General features: G+C 46.6%; 3 protein-coding genes across 5 annotated transcripts; 1 reads left to right on the top strand and 2 right to left on the bottom strand.

Annotated features, from left to right (window-relative positions):
• Positions 1 to 1,186: 1,186 nt before the first annotated feature.
• Positions 1,187 to 8,852, bottom strand: LOC128146530 (uncharacterized). Its single transcript, XM_052797960.1, has 5 exons — positions 8,713 to 8,852; positions 3,073 to 3,212; positions 3,008 to 3,017; positions 2,656 to 2,732; positions 1,187 to 2,462 (listed from the first exon to the last, which is right to left on the bottom strand). Exons 1-5 carry the CDS (start codon positions 8,850 to 8,852, stop codon positions 1,783 to 1,785), a joined length of 1,047 nt encoding a protein of 348 aa, XP_052653920.1. The 3' UTR covers positions 1,187 to 1,782.
• Positions 8,853 to 13,492: 4,640 nt separating this feature from the next.
• LOC128146647 (uncharacterized) lies at positions 13,493 to 15,706 on the bottom strand. Its single transcript, XM_052798212.1, has 3 exons — positions 15,647 to 15,706; positions 15,283 to 15,424; positions 13,493 to 14,750 (listed from the first exon to the last, which is right to left on the bottom strand). The coding sequence occupies exon 3, from the start codon at positions 14,727 to 14,729 to the stop codon at positions 13,584 to 13,586; it is 1,146 nt and encodes a 381-aa protein (XP_052654172.1). The 5' UTR covers positions 14,730 to 14,750; positions 15,283 to 15,424; positions 15,647 to 15,706; the 3' UTR covers positions 13,493 to 13,583.
• LOC128146645 (keratin-associated protein 10-6-like) lies at positions 15,403 to 21,315 on the top strand. 3 transcript variants are annotated; one of them, XM_052798209.1, is made up of 4 exons: positions 15,403 to 15,474; positions 16,285 to 17,433; positions 18,983 to 19,264; positions 19,355 to 21,315. In XM_052798209.1, exons 2-4 carry the CDS (start codon positions 17,343 to 17,345, stop codon positions 20,917 to 20,919), a joined length of 1,938 nt encoding a protein of 645 aa, XP_052654169.1. In that variant the 5' UTR covers positions 15,403 to 15,474; positions 16,285 to 17,342; the 3' UTR covers positions 20,920 to 21,315. The 3 variants fall into 3 exon arrangements, with proteins under 3 accessions (XP_052654169.1, XP_052654170.1, XP_052654168.1); XM_052798210.1 differs by lacking the exon at positions 15,403 to 15,474 and having other exon boundaries at positions 16,207 to 17,433; positions 19,355 to 19,506; positions 19,642 to 21,315; XM_052798208.1 differs by lacking the exon at positions 15,403 to 15,474 and having other exon boundaries at positions 16,207 to 17,433.
• The last annotated feature ends 6,100 nt before the right edge of the window (positions 21,316 to 27,415 follow it).

Genomic DNA, 27,415 nt, shown 5'->3' with positions numbered 1-27,415 from the left:
CCCTTAACTTCAAATATGATACCCCTGATGGCAAAGGTAGTGTTGTTTAGAATAGAGCATATAATTAACACAACCCTAACAGGGCTTGGTGCCTGCCTGAACTGGGAGGTCAGTTTTTTACTGTTGCTGCAAAAGGTGGCAGCTGATGGACAGACAGACTACAGGGGGATGGTTGGATCTAGTGATTTTAGACCCTAAGCCAGAACTAATAAGAAGCAAAGAGCCATTGGACAAACCTCTAAGACCTATTTTACAAGAAAAATGGAGTTCTCTGTAAAATGAAATGTTTTGAGGAATGTCTCAGATGGAATGGGCTTTTGACAGATAGGTGGTGAAAGTCTTGGCTCTCCCATTTCATGTCCACCGCTGTCATGAGGTAAGTCAGAACTTATTTTTTGCTAATATGTTTTATCAGAAGTAGAGCATACTGGCGTACTTTGTGTCTAATACATTTAATTATGACATTAGCACTTTTAAACTAAATCATTTTTGCAATGTATGTTCTGGGGATAGTTTTGAAATGCTGGTTTTTCTGATTCAGCACTTAGCAAATTGTGAAATTCTGGGGTGTCCCAGAGGAATGACGTTTTATTTTCCAGTGAGGTCTCTGTGTGCTGCTTGTCACCAGCCACAGAGCAGGAGGTGCGGGTGCATTTATCATGTGCTGATTTTGCTGATAGGTCGCAAGTGAAAGATAGCATGGTGAAAAACAGGCTGAGCATCACCCTCCCTGCGGGACGCCGAGTCCTGGGCCTGCCTGGTGGTCCAGCACGTCTGAACCCCCTAATAAACCCCACTGACTTCACCAGACTGCTCATGCCCTCAGCATTATCCACATTCCTATGTGCATGCTTGGACAAGTGCCCAAAGACCTGGTACCCTGAACTGCTTGAACTGAATCTGAGTTTGAGATTGGCTCCATTTGTGCATGAGTTGCATGTCAGCTTTTTATCTCTGGCCTCTCAGTTGTTGCTGGGACTGGATGTACCCGAATAATCATTTTTCCTGTGTTTAATATATCTCCACTCCTTCCTTTGGAGACTTCTATAGCTAATAGGGATTTTTGATCTTCATAGCGTGCTCCACATTCCCCTTGCATCTGAGATTATTAATAAAGTGAGGTTAAATAGGACAAATCCCTCCCATTCAGTGTTAAGCAGCTGTTTATTTTTTTCATGACAGACATGAAAAGCGCCTGGAGCAGATGGATGCTGTGAAGGATCTGTTCAGGTCGGCCATGCTGTTGTGTTAAGCCAGACTTCTACCCTCTCTGAAGACATCTCTCACAGGGATGTCACATCCCTGCCCGTAGGGAGCAATTGATTCACCTCGGCTAAATTGCAAAGGCAGCTGAGCAGCAGTTCCTTTAGGCTATCCATCCCCAAGACACACCTGCCTCTCTGCAGCCATCCCTCCATCTGCACCCTGGAGCAGTCTGGCCATATGTCATGCAAGGGACAGACGCTCAGGTCCTCTGCACCTCATCATGTCAACCTGGCTGTTTGCTCAGGCTGAGGGCATGCTTGCAACACCACACCGGGACACTGTGCCCTTTTGCCTTCAGTTTTATTGCTTTGCTTACACAGGCAGAGGCAGCCTAACAAAGAGTAAGAGGGAAGGGCTCTAGTCATGCATAGCTCAGTACAAACCAGGGGTGTGAAGCCCAGGTTTAATGAGGAATTGGACAAGACATGACAACTAGAAATACAAAAAACAGAGTGGGACTGGACAAAATGTACCTCCATGCAGGGGGCAACAGCCTCACTTAGATGGGGGCTTGTTTCAACCTTTACTGCTGTGGTGGCCACTGATATACAGAGACTGCAGGAGCTGTTGCTCTGTAGTAGGTTGTCTTTGGTGAGGAGCGTCTTGTTGCTGTTGTGCTGGACAAGACGGAGCGTCTGCCCTGCTGTGCTTCTGCTCCAGCACCTTGGATTCAGGAAGCTGATGGCAAGTTGGGTTATGGCATGTTTCCTGGGGCTTGGGATCCCAATGGGGGCTTGCACCCCACTGTGGGGGCAGCAGCTTCTGGGTCTTGCTGGGATTGCGGTCCTGCCAAAGGGCCTTGCAGACCTGGGTCTTGTTGTTTGGGTCTCTTCCTCGTGTCTCCGAGGGACAATTCAGGTTCTGCTCTGCTGACTCTGTCTCTGGGCTCTGATGGTGGTTTGAACCCTGTCCTGGTGCCTCAGTTTCTTGGGCCTGGTGGGTTTTTGGGTCCTGTTTTGGTGCCTCAGTCTCTTCAGCCTTATGGGTATTCTTGTCCTGCTCTGGGGTTGCAGTGTCCAGGATCTCAGCTCTCTCTGGATCCCCTTCTGGTGCTTCAGTCCCATCATCTTGGTGGGTGTCCTGGTCCTGCTCTGCTGTCTCACGCTCCTGGGTTTGATCAGTGTCCTGGTCCTGCTCCTGTGTCTCGCCTTCCTGGATTTGATGGCTGGCTGGGTGCTGTGTCTCAGTGTCCTGGGCTTTGGTTGTTCACACCCTGCTCAGGCACCTGCTGGTTGCAGGAGACCCTCCCCGCTGCATGCAGCCTTGGCCACTGCTCCCTACCTGCCTTCTCTTGCGCTATCAGCTCTTAACTATCTTCTGGTGCCTAGTGCTGCTGGAGTGGCTTCCAACAAGCCTTGGTCACTTGGAAAACCAGGCTGAGCAACTCACTGAAGACAACGCTGCAGTTGCTGTTATCATCCAGGAAGCACAGCACCTTCTTGATGGTTTTGGGGTCCTGGAGGGTTCTGTAAAGAGACAAATGGTGTTGGCAAAGCCCGTGAGCCATTTGTGCCATCTCTCTAGGAGCACTGGAGCAGTCTCAGGGCAGAAATCCAGCCCCATGCCCCCACTCCCCCATGGCTTGTGTTGCTCCCTGTACTGAGCTCCACAAGCTGCTGGCGCTGGGAGAATGAACAGCCTCTCCTCTTCCCTGCAGATCCTGGGCTTTGAAGGCATCTGTGCCTTTCCCAGGGAGCCAGGTGTCCTGTACAGCCGCATGGGAGTGCGCAGCTTTACCCACCCTGCCAGCCCTGCAGCCAGAAGGCACACGTGCGGCAGGTGCCAGCTGTGGGGCCGGATCCTCACCTCCATCGCATCCCGTGAACTGTTCAATGAGCTGCCTCAGCTCCTCCCTGCTCAGAGGGCTGCAGTTGCTGTCGCTTCTGGCACACGTGTAGAAAGCAGCAGTGATGCCATTGATGTTTTCCTGGAGCTGGGCCATCTCCCTGCAAATTTGAGGCAGCCTGCGAGAAAAACCCAGACAAAAAGGAGCTTTTTTTTGGTTCATTTGTTTGGGTTTCAGATAAGTTACTCTTAAACAACACAGCTGGACAGAGAGAGAGAGAAAGAAGAGCCAGAGGAGGGCACAGATAAAATGAAATGGTATAAAGGAAGGGAAAGAGAGAGCAAGAAGGATCTCACAGGAAAACAAATCTGAAAAATGAAACTCAGCTGCAGAAGTGGCTAGATGTGAGAACCAGCAGGTGATGGCTGGAGAGGTGAGGGACAGTGAGAGCCAAAAGGCTGGGGACACACAGTAAGAGAAGAGAGAAAAAAATCCCATTTGGCTTTCTCTGGCGCAGAATAGAGCTGTGAATGGAGGTTGTCTCTAACAAACCATGGAATAGTTTAATTCCAGATCTCCTTTATTACTATTTTTTTCCTTCAGGAGAGCTCAGCAGTGGCAGATCCAGGGACATCCTTATGGCCAGAAGCTCCTGCTTTCCTGCCGGTAGCAAAGTCAGACAACGTGAAAAGTATGTCCAGGCTTATCTGGGCGAGGAGGAGGAGCGCTGAGCTTCAAGAGTGCAGTCTGGAGCAGATCAGCTCTTGGCCATCTTATATACAGTTCAGGATCACAGCTTGCATCTTCCAGAGGAGAAACCCCTTCAGCAGGGTGACCTGAAACATCTCACACCCAATTATGGTGGCATACCCCTGTCTTCAGTTGTCTCTTTCTCATTAACTTCTGCTCTGATGCTTTTCTCTGGAGTTAATGCACGATCCTTCCTTCCTAAGCTTGCCCCACCTGCAGACACATTTCAGAGGAATTTAACAGAAAAGGCTATTTTTACCACTGGAGAATTTAGTTTAAGGTGATGCCTGAGCAATGCCTGGGACTCTTGTGTTTGGCAAACGTGTTTTGTGAGAAGGAGGTCCCCAGTGACTGACACGCAGGGGAGGAGACCGGTCGGGCATGCTTGCATGGTAAATAAAGAGAAAAGAAAACAAAGGAAGAAAATTGAGGATATTGTGATGCTAAGATTAATGTGATTCCTTCCAGATACTCCCTCTTATGGATCCCAATCGAGCAAAGAAATCTTTTCAAACAGTGCCACCAAGTGGCACTTGGAGTAGGACAGAGGTGTGACATGGTGTGTCCCAGAGCCAGTGAGCAGCTGGGGACTATGGGCATGGTCGGCTGCAATCACCGATTTACCAGAAGGGGAAACTGAGGCACATGGCAAGGAAGGGACTTAAACTCCTCGTGCTGTCCAGCACCAGTCCCTGCTGCAACCCTGTGTCCTGTGGGTGACGCCACCATACTGAGGTCCAGTGGGTTAACTGGGAGCCTTGCAGACCTAAATGCAGTTATTGCTCTTTGCTCAGGAAAGTAAATTTTGTATCTCTCTATGCTGTCTTATTACTCCCCTGGCTGCTCCAAATGCAGTGTGACATGACAGTTGTCTCCTAAGCACTTTGAGTAAGACTTTTAGGTGTCCTTTAGCTTTCTCTTTTTTAGAGTCCTTTTCTTGGCCAATATGTAGTTAATAAGAAAGACTGGAAAAAAATGGTATCAGAAATCCATGTGGCTTTTAAAGTGCAAGGTGTTTTAGGCACAGAAAATAATATACATCCAGTTTTGTACCAAAAAAAGCACTTTCAGGAAAATGCTCTGGCTTGCTCCGTGCCTGGCAGGGGGGAAGGTTAATGGGTCCTATTTTGTTTATGTGAAATCCTTGCAGGTGTGCATGGAAGGGCTTGGAGAGGATAACTATGGGAGGCTGGAGGGTCAGGAGGGCTTTGCAGGCTGTCCTGTCCTTTGGTTATGTGCTGAGTCCTCTTGAACTCAGGGTTCCTTTTTCTCTGGCTGGTTCTGTCTGAAACCATGTCCTTTCTTTAAGCTAATATATCATGGTTTTAATCCTAGGTGCCATCAAGCAGCTTTTCTGTCAGCCTGAGTAGGCAGTGCCCAGGGAGGAGCTGCGATCTCCTAAACAGTACCCTTTTATTTCTGTTTATCAACCTTTCTATCATACCTGCATGGAAATGCACCACTTTCCTCTAACATGTGGCATGTTCGCTGCTAATCTTCTCATTAAGCTGCAGTAAGGGTGGGGGGCAATTACTGGGGCACCTTGGAGAGGCAGAAGTGTTTAGGGTGTTCTTGCTGAAGTTATTTCTAGTCGAACCACCCAGACCTTGAGCAGGGCGGTTTCTTCTCTTGTAGACAACTGTAGACAATAACAGGTTTATGTTGTATGGGATTTCATGCATGCTTTATGAAGCAGAAAAGGTTAGAGGATCAAATTATATGTGAAGAAGTTAAAAGTGCTGCAACAGAAAAGACAAAACCCATCACTTTTAGCAGAGTTTGCAATAAATTATGTTGAATCCAGGGAGTGGAGGGCAGGTGCTTCTGAGACTTGTGCTAACCTTATCACATGAAACTTCAGTGGTGCTGCCTTGAGAGCTGTGAAATAGGAGGGGAGGCTTTGCACAAGCTCACACCTGGTTTGCAATGATGCTGGGGGGTTTTGAAGAGGATTGGGATGGGGCTGGGAGGGCTTGCTCTCTGAAAAGGTCTGGAAGGAAGCTGATCTTCCTAGGAACACCTCTACAACAGAAGAGCAGCTTTTGTGCTGCTCTTTACTGTGAAAACTGCTCTTGCAGCAGAGCCAAATTGCTTAATACAATTAGCTTGTAATGCCTTTGGCTGAAATAAAGCTTAGATTCCAATTTCTCTGTTTTCACCCAATATCAAAAGGAGCCAGCAGCTTCCAAGGCAGTGTCCTGTGTGGTTAGAGATTCCTGGGCACCCCAAGACCTTTAAGCCATGCTGGTGCTAGAAAAGCGTCATTAGGCTAAATTTTGGGGCAGGAGGGCTAGCTCTTTCCGCTGTGATGCCACCTGCACTTCAGAGGAGAATAAATAGTTTCGGAGTTTGCGTTCAAAGCAGCCAAATTGCACATTAATTAGGGATGGCTTTCCAAGGTGGATTTCCTGCAGAGGTAAGGTGCATGGTGTGGCAGAGGAGGGAACAAGTCTGCAGCACTTTGTTTACTTGGCAAACTCACTCCACTAAAATTAGCAAATCTTTCAGGTGTATTTGCTGAAGGAGCTCCATTTTCTGAGCTCACCAGCAGAAAATGTGTTGGGGCACTGGGTAAACCAGCTTCTCTGGATAGGCAGAGTGTGTATTCAAGCTTAGGCTGCTGGTAAAATGCTCTCTGGTTGCTTCCTTTAAGCAGTTTGAGTACCTAATTTTATCCACATCTGTCCAGTTCATCTTTCTTTCTGTTTCTTGGGCAAAAAGATATTCTAAGCATGCTGGTTCTGTGTGTTCACACAAGGGGCAGCTATGGTTCCCTGGGCTGTGGACTGCACCACTGGCATGGGTTTCAGGGAGTGATGTGCACCAGGCCTGGGTGAAGCTGGAGGTGACACCTGGCTCACAGCAGCACTGGGACTCTAGCATGATTATTTGGAGCAAGATTTGTGTCAGAAGTGCAGAAAAAAAAAAAAAAGAAAGGTGTGGAAAATCTAAGTCTGCATGGTTACATAAGAGCTTTAAAATAAGATAGTAGCTGTTATTACCACTGTGGTGATTGCTGAAGATCTGCAACTTAGGTCATGCTTAAATTTCTCCTGCTGTATTTTAATGTGTGAAACTTCAGCCATCTCACCTAAAATTCTTCTCTTTGAAAAAAGAACTAGAAAACCGGTGCCTCCTCAGACAGCCCAGGGTTATTTTCCTCTCTTCTGCCCGAAGACCTTGTGGATCTGGGAAATTGCTCAGCTCCTTGGTTAATGGGGAGGAAAGGAAGAAGCAGATGAAGGAGGCATTGGGAGGGAAGGGGGCACAGAAAAAGCATTGCCAGCAGTTGGGGCTGTGTCATGAGCGCATGTCAGGCAGTAATGGCAGGGACTGGTGTTGAGCTGGTGTTCGGTGTTAGGCTTTGGGGGTGTTTAAGGTCTGGGGCTCAAGGGGTGGGAGTTAGGTCAGAGCGGTCAGGTTCCTCAACAAAAACTAAATCAGGAAATTACTGTTTATTCCTGCATGACTCTGATTATTCCTGCTCAGCAGGGAAGAGCAGAAGTGTAGGTTAGTGCTGATGAAGGAGGGAAAGTGCTGCACTGAAGGTTTAATGTGAGAAGGCATTTAAATATGGGTTTTAGAGAGCTGGAAGTCTTCGGGGCTTGAATGGATGGGGCTTGCTTTAGGGGGGAGGTTAGAAGAAAAAGCAAATGCCTGGTTAGTGCCTGCACTCTGTGCAGCCATGGGACCCAGAGGTTTTATCTGGGGTTATTGCCTTCCTCACATGCCTTCTTTGCCTTTTCTTCCTGTTGTTTCCTTCTTTCTTTTGCCTGCTGAGAGCTGAGGGCAGTTTACACCGAGGTTCAGGCTTACCTCGTTCCACACACGAAGCACATTTCCTAAACTTTCCTGGGGCTGGAGCCCATTATACAGAGTGTTTTATCGCTACATCTATGTCATTATCAGGAATTAAGCTAATTGGAATAAAATGCTGTGTTTTCCTGTGCTGCCTAGGCATTTCAGCAAGTTATTTCTGTTGCAACCTTCTTTATTGCTAATTCGTTGTGACATTAAGAAGTGTAATACATCAGCTTTTCTCTAATAGATGTTTCCACTTTTTTACATGTTAATGAGCATATTTAACATATTTCTTCAGAGATAATTGGATTCTAAGTCTCCCTGTGGTAATGCACTGAAAGCCAGCTAGCAATGCCTTTAATATCTAAAAGACTCTTTCTGCATTTGAATAATCCCACAATTAAAATTAGGAATTAATCTCTTGGCTGAAACAAGGCTTTTGAGGATACTTTTCTTGTTTTGAGACGGTTTTAATACATATGTTAATTATACTTATGGAGAAGTTAATTAAGCCCTTCCTTTGCATTTGTACCCTAGAACTCACAAAGGGGCATGGGTATCTCAGATTATCTTGTTCCTCTCACTCATTGATCCTCCTTGTGAAGGCAGGATTTTTCTGTGCTTTGTTTGCTCGTAACTTATCCAGCTGTCTGTTTTAATTCAAAACATAGAAGCTGTCATGGAGTAAATTATGTTTTCTGAAGGTGCAAAGGAACTCACAAGTTTACTTAAAGAGCTCTGGTCTGGAAAAGGAAAGGAAATGATGATATGTAGCTAGCCAGCGCATAGAGAGCACGGATGAAATTGTGTCTCATTTTAAACAAATCTTTAGCAATTAGAGACTAAGAATAAATCTAACAAGGAAAAAGGGTAGGGAGGAAGGTGAGATGAGATTATCCCACATTTACTGCTATGAGGAATTATTTCACCTCCCTCTGAAGGCACCTGTTTTTCACTGTAGGGAGGAGGACCGCTGGTAAGGCAGCATGCTGTATGGCAGTCCTTCACCCCAGATGTTTGGGAATGCTGTTAACTGGCAGATGATCAAGACAAAATTAATCATGCTGCTACTACTCTTTACCTCCAGCCCAGAAGACTCCAAATCCTACTTTTTATCTGTCATCAGAAAACAAGCTTTGACACTGCCTGCATGTTCTTCTCCTTTCAACTTCTCCAAGCTCCAGCAGGACATGTCCTCCTGCCTTCCCATGCTGTACATCGCCAGAGGACGCTGCATGTATGCATGCATGGTCACACGTGTGCGTGTTTGCTGTGGGTGCCCAGGCCAAGTGTGTGCATGCACAGACACACCTCTGAGCATTTGGTGTGAGCAGCCGGGATGCCGTCCCTCCCATCAGGTCTGCTGCCTGCACCCAAACCTCGCTCAGACACACTCCCTGAGCTGGCCACGGGGTTTAGCTTTGGAAAATCAGCTTCTGGGCAGAGCTCTGACCATGAACCAGCTTTTTGTGCTAGTGCTCAGAGGCTGGGCAGGTATAGCAGCTGGGCTGCGAGCACTCCTCTTTAATTTTCTTCCTGTACTGTATCATCCTGAGCCCAGAGCCATCGCTCCTGCTGTGTGCGGGGACCCTGGCTGGGGATGGAGGCAGTGGCAGTTTGCTCCTGCCACCCGTGCACCCATGGAGCTCGCTGCCTTCTCCCAGGGCTGTCAGCAGAGGAGATGGGCTGGGACGGGATGGGGCACTTGCCTTGGTTGTGGTCTCTGCTAGCTTGTTCCACTCAAAAGCTGAGAGTCTGGTGGAGACCTGAGTCACCTCTTGCGGCCATGGTGGAAGTGAGTCACGGGCTGCACTCATTTCAGCTGCTCCCCTTGGTGGTGGGGACAATTTTGGTGTCTTTGCCCGTTAGCTTCCTCACTGCCCAGCACATCAGCAGGAGAATTTCAGTTCCTTTTGCTAGCTCATTTTTAGAGGAAGCTGCAGTTTTGGGCAATGGCTTAAAGTCTCAGGTTTAGTGTCTTCTCTGGTTGGGGTGGAAAGCTGCTTTCTGCTGTCCTGAAAAGCAGCTCTGGTCACCAAGGAGTGACTGCAGGAGCATCGAGGGCAGGTGGAGAGGAAGCAGCTAAGAATTGCTCAGGGGTGGCTGTGCTGCAACAACAGGAGTGTCATCTAGAGCAGAGGGTGGAAGGGGGCAGAGAGGATGTGTTGGGAAACACGACCTGATAGAAACCCCACCAAAGCCTGGCTGGCAGTGTGGTGGATCTGGCTGGGCAAGGTGCTGCTGGGGAGGAACAAGGCGGTTGTGTTGGGCTGGCAGCTGATGACCGGAGCGGGTGCTCTGGGGCGAGATGGAGCTTGCCTGGCAGGGACGCGTATCTGGCAGCAGTGTGGCAGTGCTCAATGAGGTGAACAGTGCAGGTCTGGAAGCTGCTTGCACAAGGCTTGTGGGCTGGCAGCAGGGGGGAAAGCCAGGCAGTAAGCAGGCTGATGCACCTTGTCCTGCACTGTGCCACCTGTGCTGCTTGCAGGAATGCAACTTCTGCCTGCCCTGCCCACTCCTCTCCTTTTTTTCCAGAGATATACAGACAGGGAAATCACCTGCTTTCTTTTTCTCATGGGGGTTCATCTTTCTTTAGCCTGGCTTTCCCAAGAAGTAAAGCTTCTACGCTCCTGTGTTTAATATCCTAACCTATTATTTGCAAGCAAATTTTACGCAGTGGCATGGTTCAAACAAATGTTAAATCTCTACTAGTTTCACGAAAATTGGTAGAGGCTTGGTTCATGCTGCTGTAGTAGAAAGGACTAATCAGTTCTCCCTTCATCAGGCTGTTGGACACAGGACAGATGGCGGAAACCAGGCGCTACCAGTTCTGCCTGTGGCCTGCCTTGTTTAAGAGCAACATTTCTGTTTGTTTACACTGGAAAGGCGAGCCCAGAGGAAGGTGTGCTGGGCTCTGGCAGGCTCCCAGCTATTCTCAGAAACTTCTTGCCCAGGTGTACATTTGTGCTAAAGTTTAGAACTGTGCCCTGCTTGAAATGGAGCCAGTTGTAGCCCACGGGCAAAAGTCACCTGGTCCTGAACCCAGCAAGATGCTGGATGGGAACCTGAAAACCAGAGGGGAGAAAACAGGGTGAAGAAATAGGGAATTTGGAGCTGATGTGGCAATGGCTGAACTTGTTATTTTTGTTAAATGCTTCACTTAGTGCAGCTCGTGTGTGTTTTGAAGAGTTACTTGGATGTGCTAAGGGGTGCTGACCTCTCTGGCTTTAGTAAAGAGTGGGAGATGCCTGTTTTAACTGGACTTGTCAGTCTCCTCCCTGTGCCTGGAAGACCCTCTGGAGCTGGTGACTCAGGCTAGGAGAATGTGGACTCCAGACTGGCAGGGCTCACAAGTGCAGACGTGCAGCAGTTGACCTGCTTGGAAGGATCAGCTTCCTAAAATGACTCACCAGGCTCCATGAAATAAGCAGTACCAGCCCTGAGGTACTGCTTACAGTCCTTCATCTCAGTACCAGCTGAGATGTCCGTAAGCAAGCTCTCAGCCTTGTCAGCCATGTCTGAGAAATGAGGTCCTCAACTTTTGTTTGCAAACAAAGTTTGGCCAAACCCAGGTTGGACAGCATTTTGTCCTTTCCTTCCTCTCTGTAGGAAAGGTATAAATTACTAGCTGATATGTTAGGAATGCCACAATCACACCTGATGCCTTTTTTCCAGCTGTACCAATTACACTCCACCCTGATGATGATGAGGTGTCACAAGGCAGGAATAATGACAGATGAGTGAGGGGAGGAGATCATGGTGAGGGGAACATGAGAACCATCAAAGGAATGAAGAGCTGGGAGAAGGCAATGAACAGGCTGCTCTTGAGTTTAGAGATGCAAACACAGTACATCCTCAGATAACATGGACCAGTGAAAGGATCTAGCTGGATCTAGCCCTTCTTTCCTGCTTTGCTGCTTTACCACCAGCACTGCAGGCCTGGGACTGGGATCAGGGCACTGCAGTCCAGCCACAAAGATCATCCCTGCCCCACATTGCTCGAATGAAGAAACGCTTGCTGAAATTACAGTCAATGCACCCAACAGAAAGGACAAGTTTTTCTAGGTTTAGTTTTCATATAAAACATGACATACTTATGGCCCTGGGTGGACTGTGGAATCCTTTAAAGAGCTAAAGAAACCTTCACCTTGGTCTTGATGAACACTTAGTGACACTTGAGGAAAGGAAACCCACTTCCTCGCCTGCTGAGCAGCTGCTGTGGTGGAGGAAATGGCTCAGTCTCCAGGTTGTTGTTGGTAAGCACTTAGAAGCACCCAGGATGATGCCAACAAAGTCTTGAGTATCAGTAAATGGGTGTGTGAATGTCAAATGTGCTGGGATGGAGGATGCTGTGTTGGCATAACGATAAATGTTGGGGTTGCGAGGGGAAGTGCCGGCCAGGGCAATGCAAGTGTGTAATGAGAAGTTATTTTTGTAACTAACTGAGATGATGTGGGACAGCACGACAATTTGTAAAGGACAGCCAATAATAGGGTGTCAAAAGAGCATCTTGTAACAATGAACTGAGCTGATTTAACTTTGCAAGGGCATATTTGGTACTACAGTAAACAGTATTCCTCTGCTTATAATCTTTGCTTGTTCATCTTTAGTTGTCATTTTTACATTACTATAGGCTAACTTCACTAATGTTTGATTTATAGGTGTTTCCAAAGTCTAATACTGCAGATGTAATCTAACTCACTGAAGAGTCTTATTACATAATGGGTGATATATGTAGTTTCAGGCATGGTAATCTGACATAGTGTCTTGAGAATGATATCTGTTGATTTATTTACTGGGGAAAAAAATGGAAACAGCTGTTGAACTTTTCAGATTCATCAAGATTTATTCCCTCAATCCAATAAGCTGCAATTATTGCTACACTATAAGGACTTATTTCATCTCTTTGCAAATACACAGAGAGCACTAACACATAGAGATCTTTTCTATGATGTGCGTACGGAGACAGAAAAATCCTTTCTAACAGAGAATGTTAAAGACCCAGCAAGCAAAGTGCCATAATCCAATAAAAATGGCTTTCATTGAGCAGCTGTTTACGGATGCCTAGGCTGGTTCTCATCACTTTTCCAGGCTACCCTGAGCTGCATTGGGCTCTTCTTGCAGCGGCAGCAAACTGCCATATCAGCAAACAGCAGCTCATGACCAAGTGCCACTGGAAGTACGGAGAGCCTTGGATGCTAGCCCTGAGTCTGGTAGGGCTGCTGGGCAAGAAATATCAGGTGATACATCAATTACACAGCAGGCAGCTGCAGGAATAATTGGCATATCCTTCTCACCCTGGTCTTTCTATAACTTTTCAAAAGCTTTATCCATCTACTGCATCAGGTTGCTGCTAATAGAGATCTAACTCCAGTTCTGGGGAAAGCTGTTACATGACAAAACCTTTTAGTTATACAGAGTTTTACCCAGTCTTCAACTGAACATTGTGCAACAAAACTCAGCATTACTCTTCTCCTGGTGTTTTCTGCAACTTCTTTCTGTTCAGTGTTTGCTCTTACTTCACCCTAAATGCTGTCTGTCATTTTATATCTCCTTAAAAGACCTTTCTCAGGCTATGTTAAAATGATGCCTTTGAGCTACTTTTCTCAATATTCTCATAATAATTGCAATCTAAAAGACCATTAAAAAAGAGGATAGAAAACCCAAAGGCAAAATCATAACTGAATTTAAGACAGACTATGAAAGTAGTTATTTGTACGTGGGAAGTAAAAAGGTTGAAGATGATGAAACAGGTCTCTGAATGCAATTAATACTTGCATTGCACTTTTGGCATTACTATTGCAGTTAACATTAGGCAATAAAAATAAGAGCCATAATTAACAGATGATTGAAAAGTATTTTTTATTTAACATGAAGCAATTTTCTCGCTTGTTGTTACACATGAGAAACCAAGAGACTCACCAGAGGAGGTCTCATTTATGCAGGGAAACTTCTTACTGTGTGCCCACTGATGCCACTCTTAGTTCTTGCCTCGCAGCCAGTTTTGACACCTGGAAAGGCACCGCTCCACGATGGTGGCGGTGCGGGTGTTCAGGTGGAAAGGTGCTCGTGGGGACGGGTGGGCACTGGCACCCTTGGCTGTGCCCTTGGTAGAACTGGTGTCTGTGGGTCCTGCAGTGCCCTGGGGTGTGCACAGCACCACAGTGCTCTGGGGTGTGCATGTCCCCATGGGTTCTGTGGCGCTCTGGGACACACATGGCTCTGTAAAAATCACACTTTGGGATGTGGAGGGATCCATGCATGCAACCAAGCTCTGATTGAGGCAGGGATCACCAATGATCGCACCCTGAGCACAGCAGGGCTCTTCTGTGCAGGTCTCGAGCACCTCGAGGGTGCAGGGCTCCACAGCTGAGACTGGGTGCTGCAAGGGGTTGTTTCCCATGCAGGTCCCAACTGTCTCGGTGATGCAAGGCTCCACTGGTGAGGTTCCTTGCTGGAGGAGGAGGGTCTCCATGCACGTCCCAGCTGTGTCAGAAAGGCAGAGCTCCACCATTGGGATTGCATGCTGGAGGGGGAAGGTCTTCGCACAGGTCCCAACTGTCTTGAGGGTGCAGGGATCCATTTCTGAAGTTGGGTGCTGCATGGAGAAGGTTTCTACGCAGCTCCCAGCTGTCTCAGGGATGCAGGGATCCACTGGCGAGATTGCATGCTGGAGGGGGAAGGTTTCCATGCACATCCCAACTGTCTCAGGCATGCAGGGTGCCATTGGTGAGACTGTGGGCTGGAATGGGAAGCTAGTCCCTCCCTTGCTTTGAGGGGCATCACAGGGGATTGCTGCTGGGCACGTACAGGCACCTACACATGGAGGTGTGCAGGAGTCCCAGGCAGCTGTGTGCTCAGGGCAGCAGCTGTCCCTGGGCACAGGGACAGCAGGAGGTGGGCAGGGGGGCCCAACCTGAGGGCAAGCATCCAGGCAGGTGGCTGCACCCTGACATGGGCAGGGGTCCACCTGGAAAGTCTGCTCAGGACAGATTTGCATGTCCTGCACAGGGCACAGAGCATCCAGGTCCACCATGGCACAATGCGATGGGCAAGTGTCAGTGTGTGCAGCCTCCCCCGTGCAGGCAGAAGGGGGCAGGCAGGGCAGCTTGCACTGGGAAGACATCTTGCTGCACTGCAGGCAAGCCTGAAAGAAAAAGAGCAATTTGGTGCCTACTAACCCAAAGTGTCAGACATTTAATTTTCTTGGCTGGTGAATTCTTCAGCAAGATGGTTGCTGTATGTGCCACAATTTGTTTGTGAAATAAGGAATAGAGAGAAAATTTGCTGGTTTTTTTTTCTCCCCGAAATTTTGCAAGCATTCCTTATGAAAAGATGTTTGGTCATTCTGTTTTTCTGTATAAACTTCCAAACTCAGCTTTTCTTATTAAAATCTCTTTTCAGCCAAACAATTTCACCCTAGCACCATTTTCTTGCACAGATAGCAGTGGACTGAGTAACATTTTCAGCAGGTTTATAAAATTCAGGTTAATCCCCTCTCTTTTCCAGATGTTTTCTCCTTGTCCTGAAACTCCCTTGCAGGCAAATACCCATCTCGGAGCAGCTGCAAGAGATGCAGCTATCACTGTCCTACTTTCACCATGGCTAAAAGCAGCAATAGGCTAGACAGGTAAAAGAAAGACGTAGTTCAGGTTTACTGTGAGGCTAGGAACTCTTACCTGGGACTTTGGCCGCTGCCTTACGTGATGCTGCAGTCACTTCACCGCTTAGATGATAACTACATGCACAGCAGTTTCAGCTCCTGCCTGCCGTGTAGGTGTTCAGCAAGCAAGATGATGTTTTATCCTTCTAAATCCAGTGCTGAGACAACAGGAAGCATTTTGCAGAACATGCATGGGAATTACAGCAATGTAAGTGTGAAGGAAGAAGATTATTACTGTTTCAAACCCTTATCACCAAGGAGGTGTGAGAGCCAATAAACAATTTCCCATACACAGCTGGTAGCAGTAATCTATTTCAGCACATAGTACAAAATTAACACCAGCAATAGGCTTAGATCTGTACAATCCCAAAGATACTTACCTGGCTCAGTACCAGCAAATAAAGGCGGCGAGCAGACACGGCAACTTTAACCTAGGATCTGCCTTGTATATTCAAGAGCCTGGCCTCCAGAGATGAGGTGCCCCAGGCACACAGACAAGCTACCCTTTGCTAACCTGGACCTGCTCCGCCTCTGCCCTGTGATGGGTTATTTGACTAATTATTTTTAATGGAAACCAGCTATTTCCGTGGCTGTAGCATAACCTTGAGTGAGCAAAGATGGCTTGTGAATTCACGTGGCCTTTCAGAGGGGCTGACGCCAGAGAAGAATTTGGGAAATGAATGGACTCTCGGCTTGCTCTCAAATAGTCGTCCAGTCATGGGTCAGTTTTTCTGTGACGGTAAAACATCCTCCAGCCTAACACATCATTTGGGCCATTAGAGACAGGATGGGATGTGGGATCTGGGGGATTCTTTTATTTTTAGCCACATCTGACCTCTTTCTGTCACTGCCACTGTCCTGTTCAGACGTGGTGCTGCTGGTGGCAGTGTCTTGACGTGCTTCTGGAAACTCTTATATCATCACTAGTCGCGTGATGTTTTGCATTTTCTCCTAAAGCTCTGACTCAAATAACATAGCACTACTCCATCGCCATGATGTTGCCTTTATCCTCATGCAGGTACACCCTTGAAGAGCAGATGAGTGATAGGAGGAGTGACCACCACCCTTTTCCCTTCAGTCCACTGGTTTGCCAAAGTCACGTGAATTATACTCAGGGTTAATTCAAATCACTGTGGTCAGCAGCGGACTGGCAACCCAAGTGGTCACTCATCCCAGATCTATTTATTTCAGCTTAAATAACCAAACCCCACTAACTTGGACACCACCATGCTCAGCAGTATGGACATGCACATTTAAAGGGAGAACAGCATGCAGACACAAGAACACACCTTTGTCTCCAGATGATATATGCCCTTGTCTCTGTGTGCAAGTAATACTGGTTCGATGCTTGTGTCACCAAGTGACTTAAGGCTAGTTTGGAGTGAGCAGAGAAGGAAGTTTCAGAGTCTTTGATCTTTCACAGGCAATGCACTTGTTGGCTCTCCCTTTTCCCTTGTAACGAGGGATCTTCAGACAAGAACATCTTTACTTGACCACAGTTGTGGCAGGCAGAAAGCGGCGACTCTGTGTTGCGGCAGTCATGCACAGTTAGCTGTCTTTTGTGAATGGTGTATCTCAGTCTTGGTTTAGCCTGCTATATGAAGGAAACATGCACAGCAAACCGAAAAGGGCCACTACCATGGACACTGTGGTCAGAGCACCAAATACAGATGGTTCATCACCCTGGAGGGTCACTGCATAGAGATGGGCAGCTGCAGGAGAAGTCCTAGAAGGAGCCTAAGTGACATTGAAGATCTTAACACAGTGTGAAGCCTTCCCTGGCTGCCTAACTGCGAAAATCATAACAATTTTTGGTTATGCTGCCATACTGCACTTGATTGAGGAGCAGAGATGTCATGAAGCTGCCTGGAAAACTTGGGTGCTCCCATGTACCTGGCTACACTCTCCAGCATAAACCAGCAGTTACGGGGGGGGGGTGTGGTCCCCTCCATCTGACACATGTGAGACCACATCTGGATGCTGTGTCCTATTTGGGGCCCACAGTGCAAGACAGTCTCCAACAAACTGGAGTGAGTCCAGTGGAAACCACCAAGATGGTCCAGGGGCCTTGAGGAGATGATGGTTGGGAAGAGGCTGAAGGACCTGCTCACCCTGGAAAGGAAAAGACTTAGGGGACATCCTGGGGCCCCTTTCGGCTATCTAAAAGGTATTAATGGAGAGGCTCTTTTCAGAGGTGCCGAGAGAGAGTGAGGGGCAATGACTGCAAGTTGCAACAAGGGAAATTCTGACCAGATTATCGAGAATAAAATTCTCAGTAGGAGGGATATTGTGCACTAAAGTAAGAGCAAGCAAACTTGCACAGTAGAGCAGAACAAAGCTGCTTAGAGTCCTACCCCATCTGTAATCCTGGTCTGTATGGCTGTCTTGGGGAAGGGGCAAGAAAATGTACCAAATTAACTTTTATCAAAACAAAGTTTAATCCTGAGGGGGATTGTTTCCAGGTTGTATCATCAGTTCTTTGTTCCCCATCCACCATAGAAAATACATGGATCAGGAATTCAGGCTACAGGCAGCAGTCACAGTGTTGTATGTACTACCTCAGTGGCTAGGTTTCATTAAAAATTATAATGTAAGCAAGTAATTTAAGGATTGGAGGTGGAGCAGGTCTGGATTATTAAAAATTTTATTTCCATACCCCTGACATGTCTCACTTCCGGAGACACGGACACTGAAATCATATAAAAGGATTCATATTGTAGTGTTTCTCAAACCATTTTGGTTTCGTTTGCTAGTTGCTGGTGGAGAATTGGGTAAGTCTCTCTTGGCTTACTGGGAAGTAATGTAGTGGCTGGGGTTATTTAATTTTTAAATATTATCTGCAGAAGCAATTTAGAAGACTTATGAGTGCTTCTGCTTAGCAAGTTTTGCGTATGGTACTTACCAAGCAGCTGAGCTAAGGGTAAATATTCATTCCACCTTCTACCAGTCTTTATTTGCTGTGTGTTTTGCAATTGCTTTGCTTTCTCCATCAAGATACATCTCAGGGTAGTTGAGAGTGGACTAACCTCTCTCTTTCCCCAATGACATTGCTACCCTGTTTTAACCAGGAAATTACTGGGTTTGAGAGAGATCAAAAGGCAAGGCTAGGACTTCAAAGGAAAAAAGTGGGAGGGAAGATAAGAAGTGGAGACTTGCAGGCTGCAAGGGTAAGCAATGCCTGGAAGGAATCCTGGATCAGAAGAGCTAGGAGGACTTCTGTGGGAGAAGTGGAAAAGCAGCTGCACTGTGAGCATCAGATCCTTTCCCTGAGGAAGTTTTCCAGCATAAAGCCTCCACTCATGTCCTCTAGCTAAGGACCTCCATGTGGACAGGGCACTATCAGAAGACTAGTAGTCTCCTTTTCAGGTGGAAATAAGGAAGTAGTGTCAAAGAGTTAATCCCAAACCAAGGGGAGCTGTGGAGAGGTGGGGGCTGTCATGACTTCAGACCCTGCAATATAATCTAGTCCAAATAACACCACTTTTCTTTCCTGTTTTGAGAAGAAGTTGTCTGAAATGTACGTGCAACCAGTAGCTACAAACTTGTCTAAAATGCTTTCATGTGGAGTTAATGCCCTGCTATGGATTTCAGGCTGTTTTCCCAGTATATTGTTCAGTATTCTGCTGGAAAAAGTATAGTTGAACTCTGTGTAAAATAGCCTTGTGAAAGCTGAATGTCTCCGTTTTCCACAAAGTATATTCCTTTCCTGCTTTCAGACATTACCCCTCCCTCAAAGATGCGTTGCCAAAATGATTGCCAACTGAGACAGCTCTGCCTTCCACCTCCCACCATCTTGGTGAAGAGTTTCCCCATGAAAAAATATGTGGATCCCTGTGGCGCTGTCTGTAACATCCAGAGCTTGCCTCGATGTCTGGATCCCTGCTGCTATGCTAGGATTCCTCAGGGCACCACCACTTATGTGAACCTGGGTAATCTTGATGTGACACAGGCTGCGGGGTGCATGGATCCATGCTGCCTCGGAGTCACCACATGTGTTCGTCCGTGCTGTGAGGAAGTGACCAAGTGTACCACCACACATGCAGACCCATGCTGCTGCAAAGTGACTGAGTGCAGCACCAGATACGAAGATTCATGCTGTGAGGAAGTGTCCAAGTGCACCACCACGTGTGTAGATCCATGCTGTGAGGAAGTGTCCAAGTGCACTACCACGTGTGTGGAGCCCTGCTGCAAGGAAATGACCAAGTGCACCACCAGATGCGTAGATCCGTGCTGTGGACCTGTGACCAGATGTGCCACCACATGCGTGGAACCATGCTGTGGGCAAGTGACAAAGTGCACCACCACAAGCGTTGATCCATGTTGTGGGGAAGTGACCAAATGCACCACCAGATGCATAGATCCATGCTGTAGTGAGGTGTCCAAGTGCACTACCAAGTGTGTGGAGCCCTGCTGCAAGGAAGTGACCAAGTGCACCACCACGTGTGTGGATCCATGCTGTAGTGAGGTGTCCAAGTGCACTACCACGTGTGTGGAGCCCTGCTGCAAGGAAATGACCAAGTGCACCACCAGATGTGTAGATCCATGCTGTGGACCTGTGACCAAATGTGCCACCACATGCGTGGAGCCATGCTGTGGGCAAGTGACAAAGTGCACCACCACATGCGTTGATCCATGTTGTGGGGAAGTGACCAAATGCACCACCAGATGCGTAGATCCATGCTGTAGTGAGGTGTCCAAGTGCACTACCAAGTGTGTGGAGCCCTGCTGCAAGGAAGTGACCAAGTGCACCACCACGTGTGTGGATCCATGCTGTAGTGAGGTGTCCAAGTGCACTACCACGTGTGTGGAGCCCTGCTGCAAGGAAATGACCAAGTGCACCACCAGATGTGTAGATCCATGCTGTGGACCTGTGACCAAATGTGCCACCACATGCGTGGAGCCATGCTGTGGGCAAGTGACAAAGTGCACCACCACATGCGTTGATCCATGTTGTGGGGAAGTGACCAAATGCACCACCAGATGCGTAGATCCATGCTGTGGAGGTGTCACCAGATGCACCACTAAGTGTGTGGATCCATGCTGCGGCAGAGTGACCCAGTGCACCACCAGACGCGTAGATCCATGCTGTAGAGAGGTGACCAAGTGCACCACAAGGTGTGTGGATCCCTGCTGTGGAGGAGTGATGAAGTGTGCCACCAGGTGTGTGGATCCGTGCTGTGGACATGTGAACAGATGCACTACTAAGTGTGTGAAGCCATGCTGTGGGCAAGTGACAAAGTGCACCACCAGATGCATGGATCCCTGCTGTGGCGGAGTGACCAAGTGCACCACCAGATGCGTGGAACCCTGTAGTAGTGAGATGACCAAGTGCACCACCATGTGTGTGGAGCCCTGCTGTGGAGGTGTGAGTGAATGCACCACCATGTGCGTGGATCCCTGCTGCAAGGAAGTGACCAAATGCACCACCACATGCATGGATCCGCGCTGTGAGGAAGTGACCAAGTGCACCACCACATGCATGGATCCATGCTGTGGGGATGTTCAGGCTGTTACGAAGTGTGTGGATTCCTGTCCCACCGCCTGTGTTGCACAAGGCTCCCCCCTGTGTATGGGTGTATGCACCTCTGGCTGTGGCCGGCACTACTCCATCACATGCGCAGATGTCTGCTGTCATAAATGCATGGCTCCTTGAGAGGCTGCATGAGGGGCTCCTGTGGTGGGAGCTGCAAGGGGATCCCACTCTGCAGTGCCATTGCCCTGTGGAGTCTCCAAAGGCTAAGGAATGAAAATGGTTTGCAGATCCTTGCACCTGCCAGCGTCTTCCTCCCATCCTTGCTTCCCTAGTGCCCTTCCTGTCCTAGGAAGAGTAAATCCTCAAATGGTTTTCCTTACGTTCTGCATCATTTCTGCTATATTTACCTCAAGAACAATGCCTTTCCTTGTAACATGTAACTAATTGATTTTGTGCCCCCAGGAATATTGCCTGGGAGAAAGATTCTGTAATTCTTCTTCGCACTGATGTGGATGGAGGAATTTCCCCATTTGTTCTTTCCTGTGATCTTCTTTTCCTGTATGAAGCAATAAAAAAAAAAAAGATCTTGGAATCAGCTGTCTGCAAGTGTTTCCTTCACTTTTGCATTCCCCCAGACTCACATGTTCTCCTTTTAATTTCTTCCAAAAAGCCTGACCTCTGTAGATTGGCAGCTCCTGCTAGAATGCATGGGAAGGTCTAAGGCAATAGCCGGAGACCTGGGACTCTTCTGGAATATCCCAGATCATTGCTGGGAGAGGGGATGCTGTACATCACGAGGAAGCACCACTCTCCCATGGTTTTGAAAAGACTTTGAAAACCCAACCATTTGCTGAAGTGCTCCTCCAGAGCTGGAGGAGCTCAGGGCCAGCTGTGTCTGCATCCCGCAGGCAGAGATGAAATGTTCCATTATGAGCAATGGGTAAATAAGCCACTAACGAGGGGAAAATGAGCAGGTCTGGGAGACTGTGCCTCATGACTGTCACCCATGTGTAAGAGGTCCTATCTGAGCTTTTTGCAATTGACTTCTATTTCCATGTCTCTGGTGGCAATCGGGCAAGCCTCATCAGTTAGGGAGATCGACACAGATTCACTCACTGCTGAATTCTGCAGAAGTGTTATTAGTATTAGCAAGGTGTCTTGGACAATTTTGGTAACCCTCCATGAATATCTGCTAACAGGATCCCAGTGCTTCCTCCTTAGCACCAAATTTGTTTGCAGATTGCTCACCCAGGAGTAAAGCAATGTCCTCAGGGACTCAAAGTCACCCTGTTACACAGGCCAAGGGTAGTGCCCTGCAGGTATCCAGGGCAGAGATGGTGCAGAGTTAGACTGGGCTTAGCAGCAACTGCTGAAGGGAGCAGAGACAGGGGAAGCAGACTGCAGGGGAAGCCAGACCAGCTGCTGGAGGGGCAGACATGGGTACAGCTCTGTCTGCACGCACCCACTGGCTCGTTCTTTAATGATGCCCCAGGACATGTGGCTGGTGACTAACCTGCAATTATCACTGTCTCACTTTTTCTAGTAGAGGATTCTGACCAATAGTAGGACATGAAAAATCATACCCAATGGACATGGCATTGCATGTGGGTTGGGGACATCCGGCCTTGGACAAATCGTTCCACCCTCACGGCTCTTCTGTTTCTGTCCTTCTCTCTCAAGAGGTTGTGGCAGACCCTGGCTCTCACCACTGGTTGTATAGCACTCACCACAGCCTGTGTCTGGACTTCGGCAAGTGCTCTAGGCATTACTTAAGCACAAATGCTACACAATAGAAATACCAAACCAATTGAGGCTTCCTAATCATCCCTCTGTGGAGGTCTGATTTGACTCCGAAACTCCTTTAAAACTCATTAAAAGGTTCTGTGCAAGCAATGATTTCCTTTGCTCCTGCTCCCAAATCAACAATCTTCAGGGAAATAAGAAACTGTAGGTGGAAAAAATGGCATTCAGATAAGATTTTCCCTTAAACTGTTTTTCTGCAGCAATCTTCTGATGGCATGATGCTTGCATTATATTTAATCCTTCATATGAACATGAAAATTCAGATTGTAAAAGGCTGGGACCATTAGCAGAGAGCAGAGACTTCATTTCTGGGTGAACAACACAAGATTGTGCCATACGAAGAGAAAACGAGATCCTTCCTCCCTGAAAACAGGGATGTTTATACTACATCTATGAAACTGTTATAACAGTTAGGGAGAAAATTGCTGTTCAGCATAAGCAATTGTAGTAGGCCCACAGTTCTTGCTCTTTCAGGCAATGTGCTCTGAGCTTTAAAATGTATTCTTCAGAGATCAGGACACAGTTTTATTCAGTAATGTAAAAAATCCTAAGGAAAGCTAGATTCCCATTCTAAAATATTGGGAAAATCAAAGCAAATATCTGCAATAGTCAGAAGGCAAAACATAAAACAGATGACAGATTTTTTCATAATCACAGCTAGTTCCTCTTTTTCAGATTTAATTGCATTCACATGCTCACTTATCATTCTTCATGGAGCACTCACCTTCCTGAGTAAACAGGAAAAGAGGCAGATAGTGCCATATTTGGGTTCCTCTCAGCCCCAGAAGTAATGATCTAATTACTTGATCAAATAGTCCCTAGGGCATGGACTAGACAAGCCACTTGTTTTCATGTGAGGCTAATTGCATTCTACACTCAGCCTCCTGGCATCTCAGCTATGTGACAATTTCCAAAGCTGGAGCAAGTGATGGACCAGCAGCCTGGATACCAGCCTCACCTAGAAGCTGCCCTCGGTGCTGGATCATACCCTTGCACCTTCCCTGGGTAGTTGTGGTAGGCAATGATGAGAAGGGAAAGTCAGGTGTAATGAAGCCCCAGAATTTAAGATTTAATTGCAACAAAGTGCAGGAGAGTGGGCTGGGAAGGCCTTGCCGTGCTGAGAATATGGGGAGAATCCTTGATTCCTATGAAAAATGCTTTGCTCACCAAAATGTGGGTAGTGTACTATATGGGATGCTGCACATAAGCAAAATGAAATCCCTGATGCTGACAAGTGTTGGGTGCCACAGAGGAAGAAAGCTTACTTTGGAGGCTTTTAGGTAAACCAAGGGATGCAAAAAAATCCAGAGGTATCATATTTTTAAAGCAAAGTATTCAGCAGTTTATGAAATAAATAGGTTTTTTTTTTTCCAGCAGGAATCCAGCCGGACAGCCCCAAATGGTGCATATCCAAACAGCTGCACAGGGAAAAATTTCAGTTTGAGATATTTCCATCAAAACTGATGACATCTGCACATCCTGAAGTTTTGTATTTATGTTAACAATCACGTCTCCGTGACTATGCGGTGTTTCATGTCTGCAGGGAAAATTTTTATGGCTGTAAGAAAATAAGTCCAATCTTGATATGGTTCCATCTTTGGTAGGTCTTGGTGGTGAAATGTGAAGTCTCTCTTGGATTACTGGAAGCCAAAAGTGTTGACCATGTTCTTTTTTACTGAGTTTTTCAGAAATATTCTCCTGAGCACCAGAATACAGTGCTCAGGGGGCTCCTCTTCTGCAGCGCCACACAAACCTCTGGATAGGGGAGTCTGTCTCCTTCTGGGCTCCAGGAAGCTCTTCTGCTTCAGGTTTGTGCTCTGTTGTGCTCTTTTCATCAAAGCACTACCCATCACACCAGCCTCTGGTTCTGCAAGAGACCTCAACATATGCCATTTAATTAAATAGATCCCAGAAGTGTCAGATTTGGAAAAAAAAAAATCACCTCTTTTCGGCACTTTTGCCAAAGGAGGATGGCCATGAAAGGATGTTGCTGTAGGGTCCTGACTCACTGAAGTTAATGTGACTAGTAAAATCACCAAATTGCTCATAAATGTAATAGAAATCCACAAATAAGTATCAATTAAGAATAATAATCCAGCCCTCTGATGTTCTCACATATTACAAATGCAGATCAATTTATATCTCCTAAAATGTCTATTTCTCTTAGAAGTCATTACTATTTCTTGCTAATCAAATATAACAATAGGGTATACAATAACCCACTATAGTAAGGGAGACGTAGGACTGGTCCTCAACATTGGTTTTAGAGGTGAGCCTGGAGCCCTAGGAAGGCATGAGGAACTGTACAAACCGGACTGTGAGAAACTCCTTGGCAAGATAAGTGTTGGAGGCTGCTGCTTTGAGGGGACCTAAAAGTACTGGAGGATAATTGCTTGCTCAGCATCACCCAGCAGGGTTAGCTCTAGGAGGAGAAGATGGGGAGAGATTAATCTGTCGAAATATTAGACACCTAAATCTGAGCTAGTTGCTCTATGTTTTACAGTCTGCAGGGTCTATTTGATGCAGTCATGGATGTTTCTCCTCACAATGAAGCTGATGTCTAGACCACACTGTAAAAGTCCCTATTCCTTCCTATCTATAAAAGCCACCAGTGCAGCAGTATGAGTCTTGGGGGGGAGAAACTGCACGTGATGCACTGACTCTGTCCAGCAAAGGAAGAGGAGTGGAAAGAGTGAATGAACCATGAGGTGCTGCTGGGAGGATGTCAAGAGCACTGCAAATCCATCAGTTTACATGAGCTTAGGACAGGAATTCTGGTTTCCCCATGTAAACACTAGAAAGGAACCAGTGCTGATGCCTGCAATTCTCCGGCGGGACTCCTGGTTTCCAGTGTAAACAGGATGTACTGCTCATGCTGAAGAGGTTGGGGTTTGTTTTTTTTTTTTTCCCATTTAGCATTTGTGTAAATGATCTCATTGGGGAATTTGGTCACCTAAATCCTAAATGTAGTCTGATGATCACATTCCACCTCTGTGATTGGAATATCCCAGAGAAATAAAGATTTTCTATGCTGCAGAGCTGAGTGAGATCTCATGATCAGCAAAAGGCTTCAGTACACTAATATGCAGTCCTGGGCCTAAATCCCACTTAAACTGAAGCCCTTTACACTGCTCTGGCTGTGAAAAATGCCTTTAAAATGAGTGCCGCTTTACTTTGCCCTGAATGGCTTGAAGAGGTCCTCAAGGTAACAGGAGTTGTGTCCCTATTGGCATTGCCAAGCATGAATATTGTTAATAGAAGGTGGATAGGAATGGGTTGGGTGTATTTAATGATTAAAAAGGTATTAGAGAAACTGATATCTCAACAGTTTGTGGAAGCGCTGATGGCCCACTGTAGGATTAGCTGTTTCTTACCATGAGAATTAGGACATGATATTTCTCATAGTAAATCAGATCAATTGTTCATGTTCCCTAATAATAGCTATCCATTCTTAACTGCACTGGTAAGAACCTAAGGTATCATTCAGACATTTATGGAAATAAGGAGATGAAAATATCCAAGTGTATTAAATCTTTTTGGAAAAGCAATTAATCTGGTACCTGATTTTTAAAAATTACAGTGTCATTACTGTTGGGAACCACATGACTCGGGTATTAAGTGGAAGCAGAATTTGCTCAGGATCACATGTTTTTCCTGGAAGACCTTTTCCATCAAAAATTAGGATGTAAACAAATATGTAAAGCATGTATAGGTGGAGCCTGTTCAGGTAGTTAGTGGTCAGGTGTCCATACCCCTGGGCTCCCTTGTTTCCGGAGCTGACGCCATGCAAGCCATATAAAAAGGTTTGCATTTTGATGTGCACACCAGTTCATTTGACTTCTCCCTCACTCACCTGCATTGGTGAACTGGTAAGTCTTTCTTGGATTTATCAGAGAATAATGTGATGGCTGTGTTACTTGGTTGTTCTGGTCAAGAGGATGTATTACTGATCACAGGAGAGCTTTGCTTCTGGTGTTTCTGTTCCAGGATTTGTCCTGGAATGTGGGAGAGGATGTTCGACTCTAAAAAAGAGTTTGCTTTTCCTTAAGTAGCTTGCAAATGTCCTGTCACCTCTTCAGAAACTGTGACTGTCTCTCATCGTCCTTTGTATTCTGTCTTCATTACTTTTTTCATACCTCCTTAAGTCTGGAAATTAAATAAATTAGTGGATGCTGCAGAGTAAGTCTTGGGATTTCAAAAGAGATGGGTGGGAAGAAGCATTATCTGGAAGAAGTAAGCTGGAGAATACCTGAGGGCAAAGCTGCAGGAGACATCTGGGAGAAGTCAAGATGAGGAAATGAATTGGAAATAGGAGCTGCAACCTCTGGGCCAACCCTTCTCTTATGAAGGGATGAGCCCATGAATTTTGATACAACTCCAATGACGTACCATGATATACCACTGGAGGATTTGGGATAGTGTCTGAATTTGTGGTCTTTTGGCTTTATCCTCGGGCATTAGCAGCTCAGCATCTACACAAAGGGAGATACGTGCTGTGGTGTGCGTGAGGAACTGAAGAAATGATAAGCAAAAGATGGGCCCTGGAACATTTGCTGATTTAATTAAGAAAATAAGGAAATGAACTGTTTTCATGTTACGGCTTCTACAAAGTTTAACTGTGGGCAATTTTATAAAATTCAGGGTTTATGGCTCTAGTCTCCATAACAGTGATGCTTGCAGGTTCCCGAGAAAGGAAGGAATAATCTGGTAGTGTTAGTTGCATGTGTCTGAATCCAGAAATCATTCACAAATGCAATTTTTTCTAACAGTTCTTTTCTCGGGCCAACAACTAACTGCTATATATGTTTCAAGAGCTCAGGTTGTGAATTGTGGCTCAAGAAGAAAAGATGAGTGTCCTGATTTTGTATCTCTC

This window comes from Harpia harpyja, chromosome 9, assembly GCF_026419915.1.
Source record: "Harpia harpyja isolate bHarHar1 chromosome 9, bHarHar1 primary haplotype, whole genome shotgun sequence".
In the NCBI taxonomy this organism is placed as follows: domain Eukaryota; kingdom Metazoa; phylum Chordata; class Aves; order Accipitriformes; family Accipitridae; genus Harpia; species Harpia harpyja.
The sequence above is the reverse complement of the archived record's forward strand: the minus strand, read 5'-3'. Positions and strand labels throughout refer to the sequence as shown.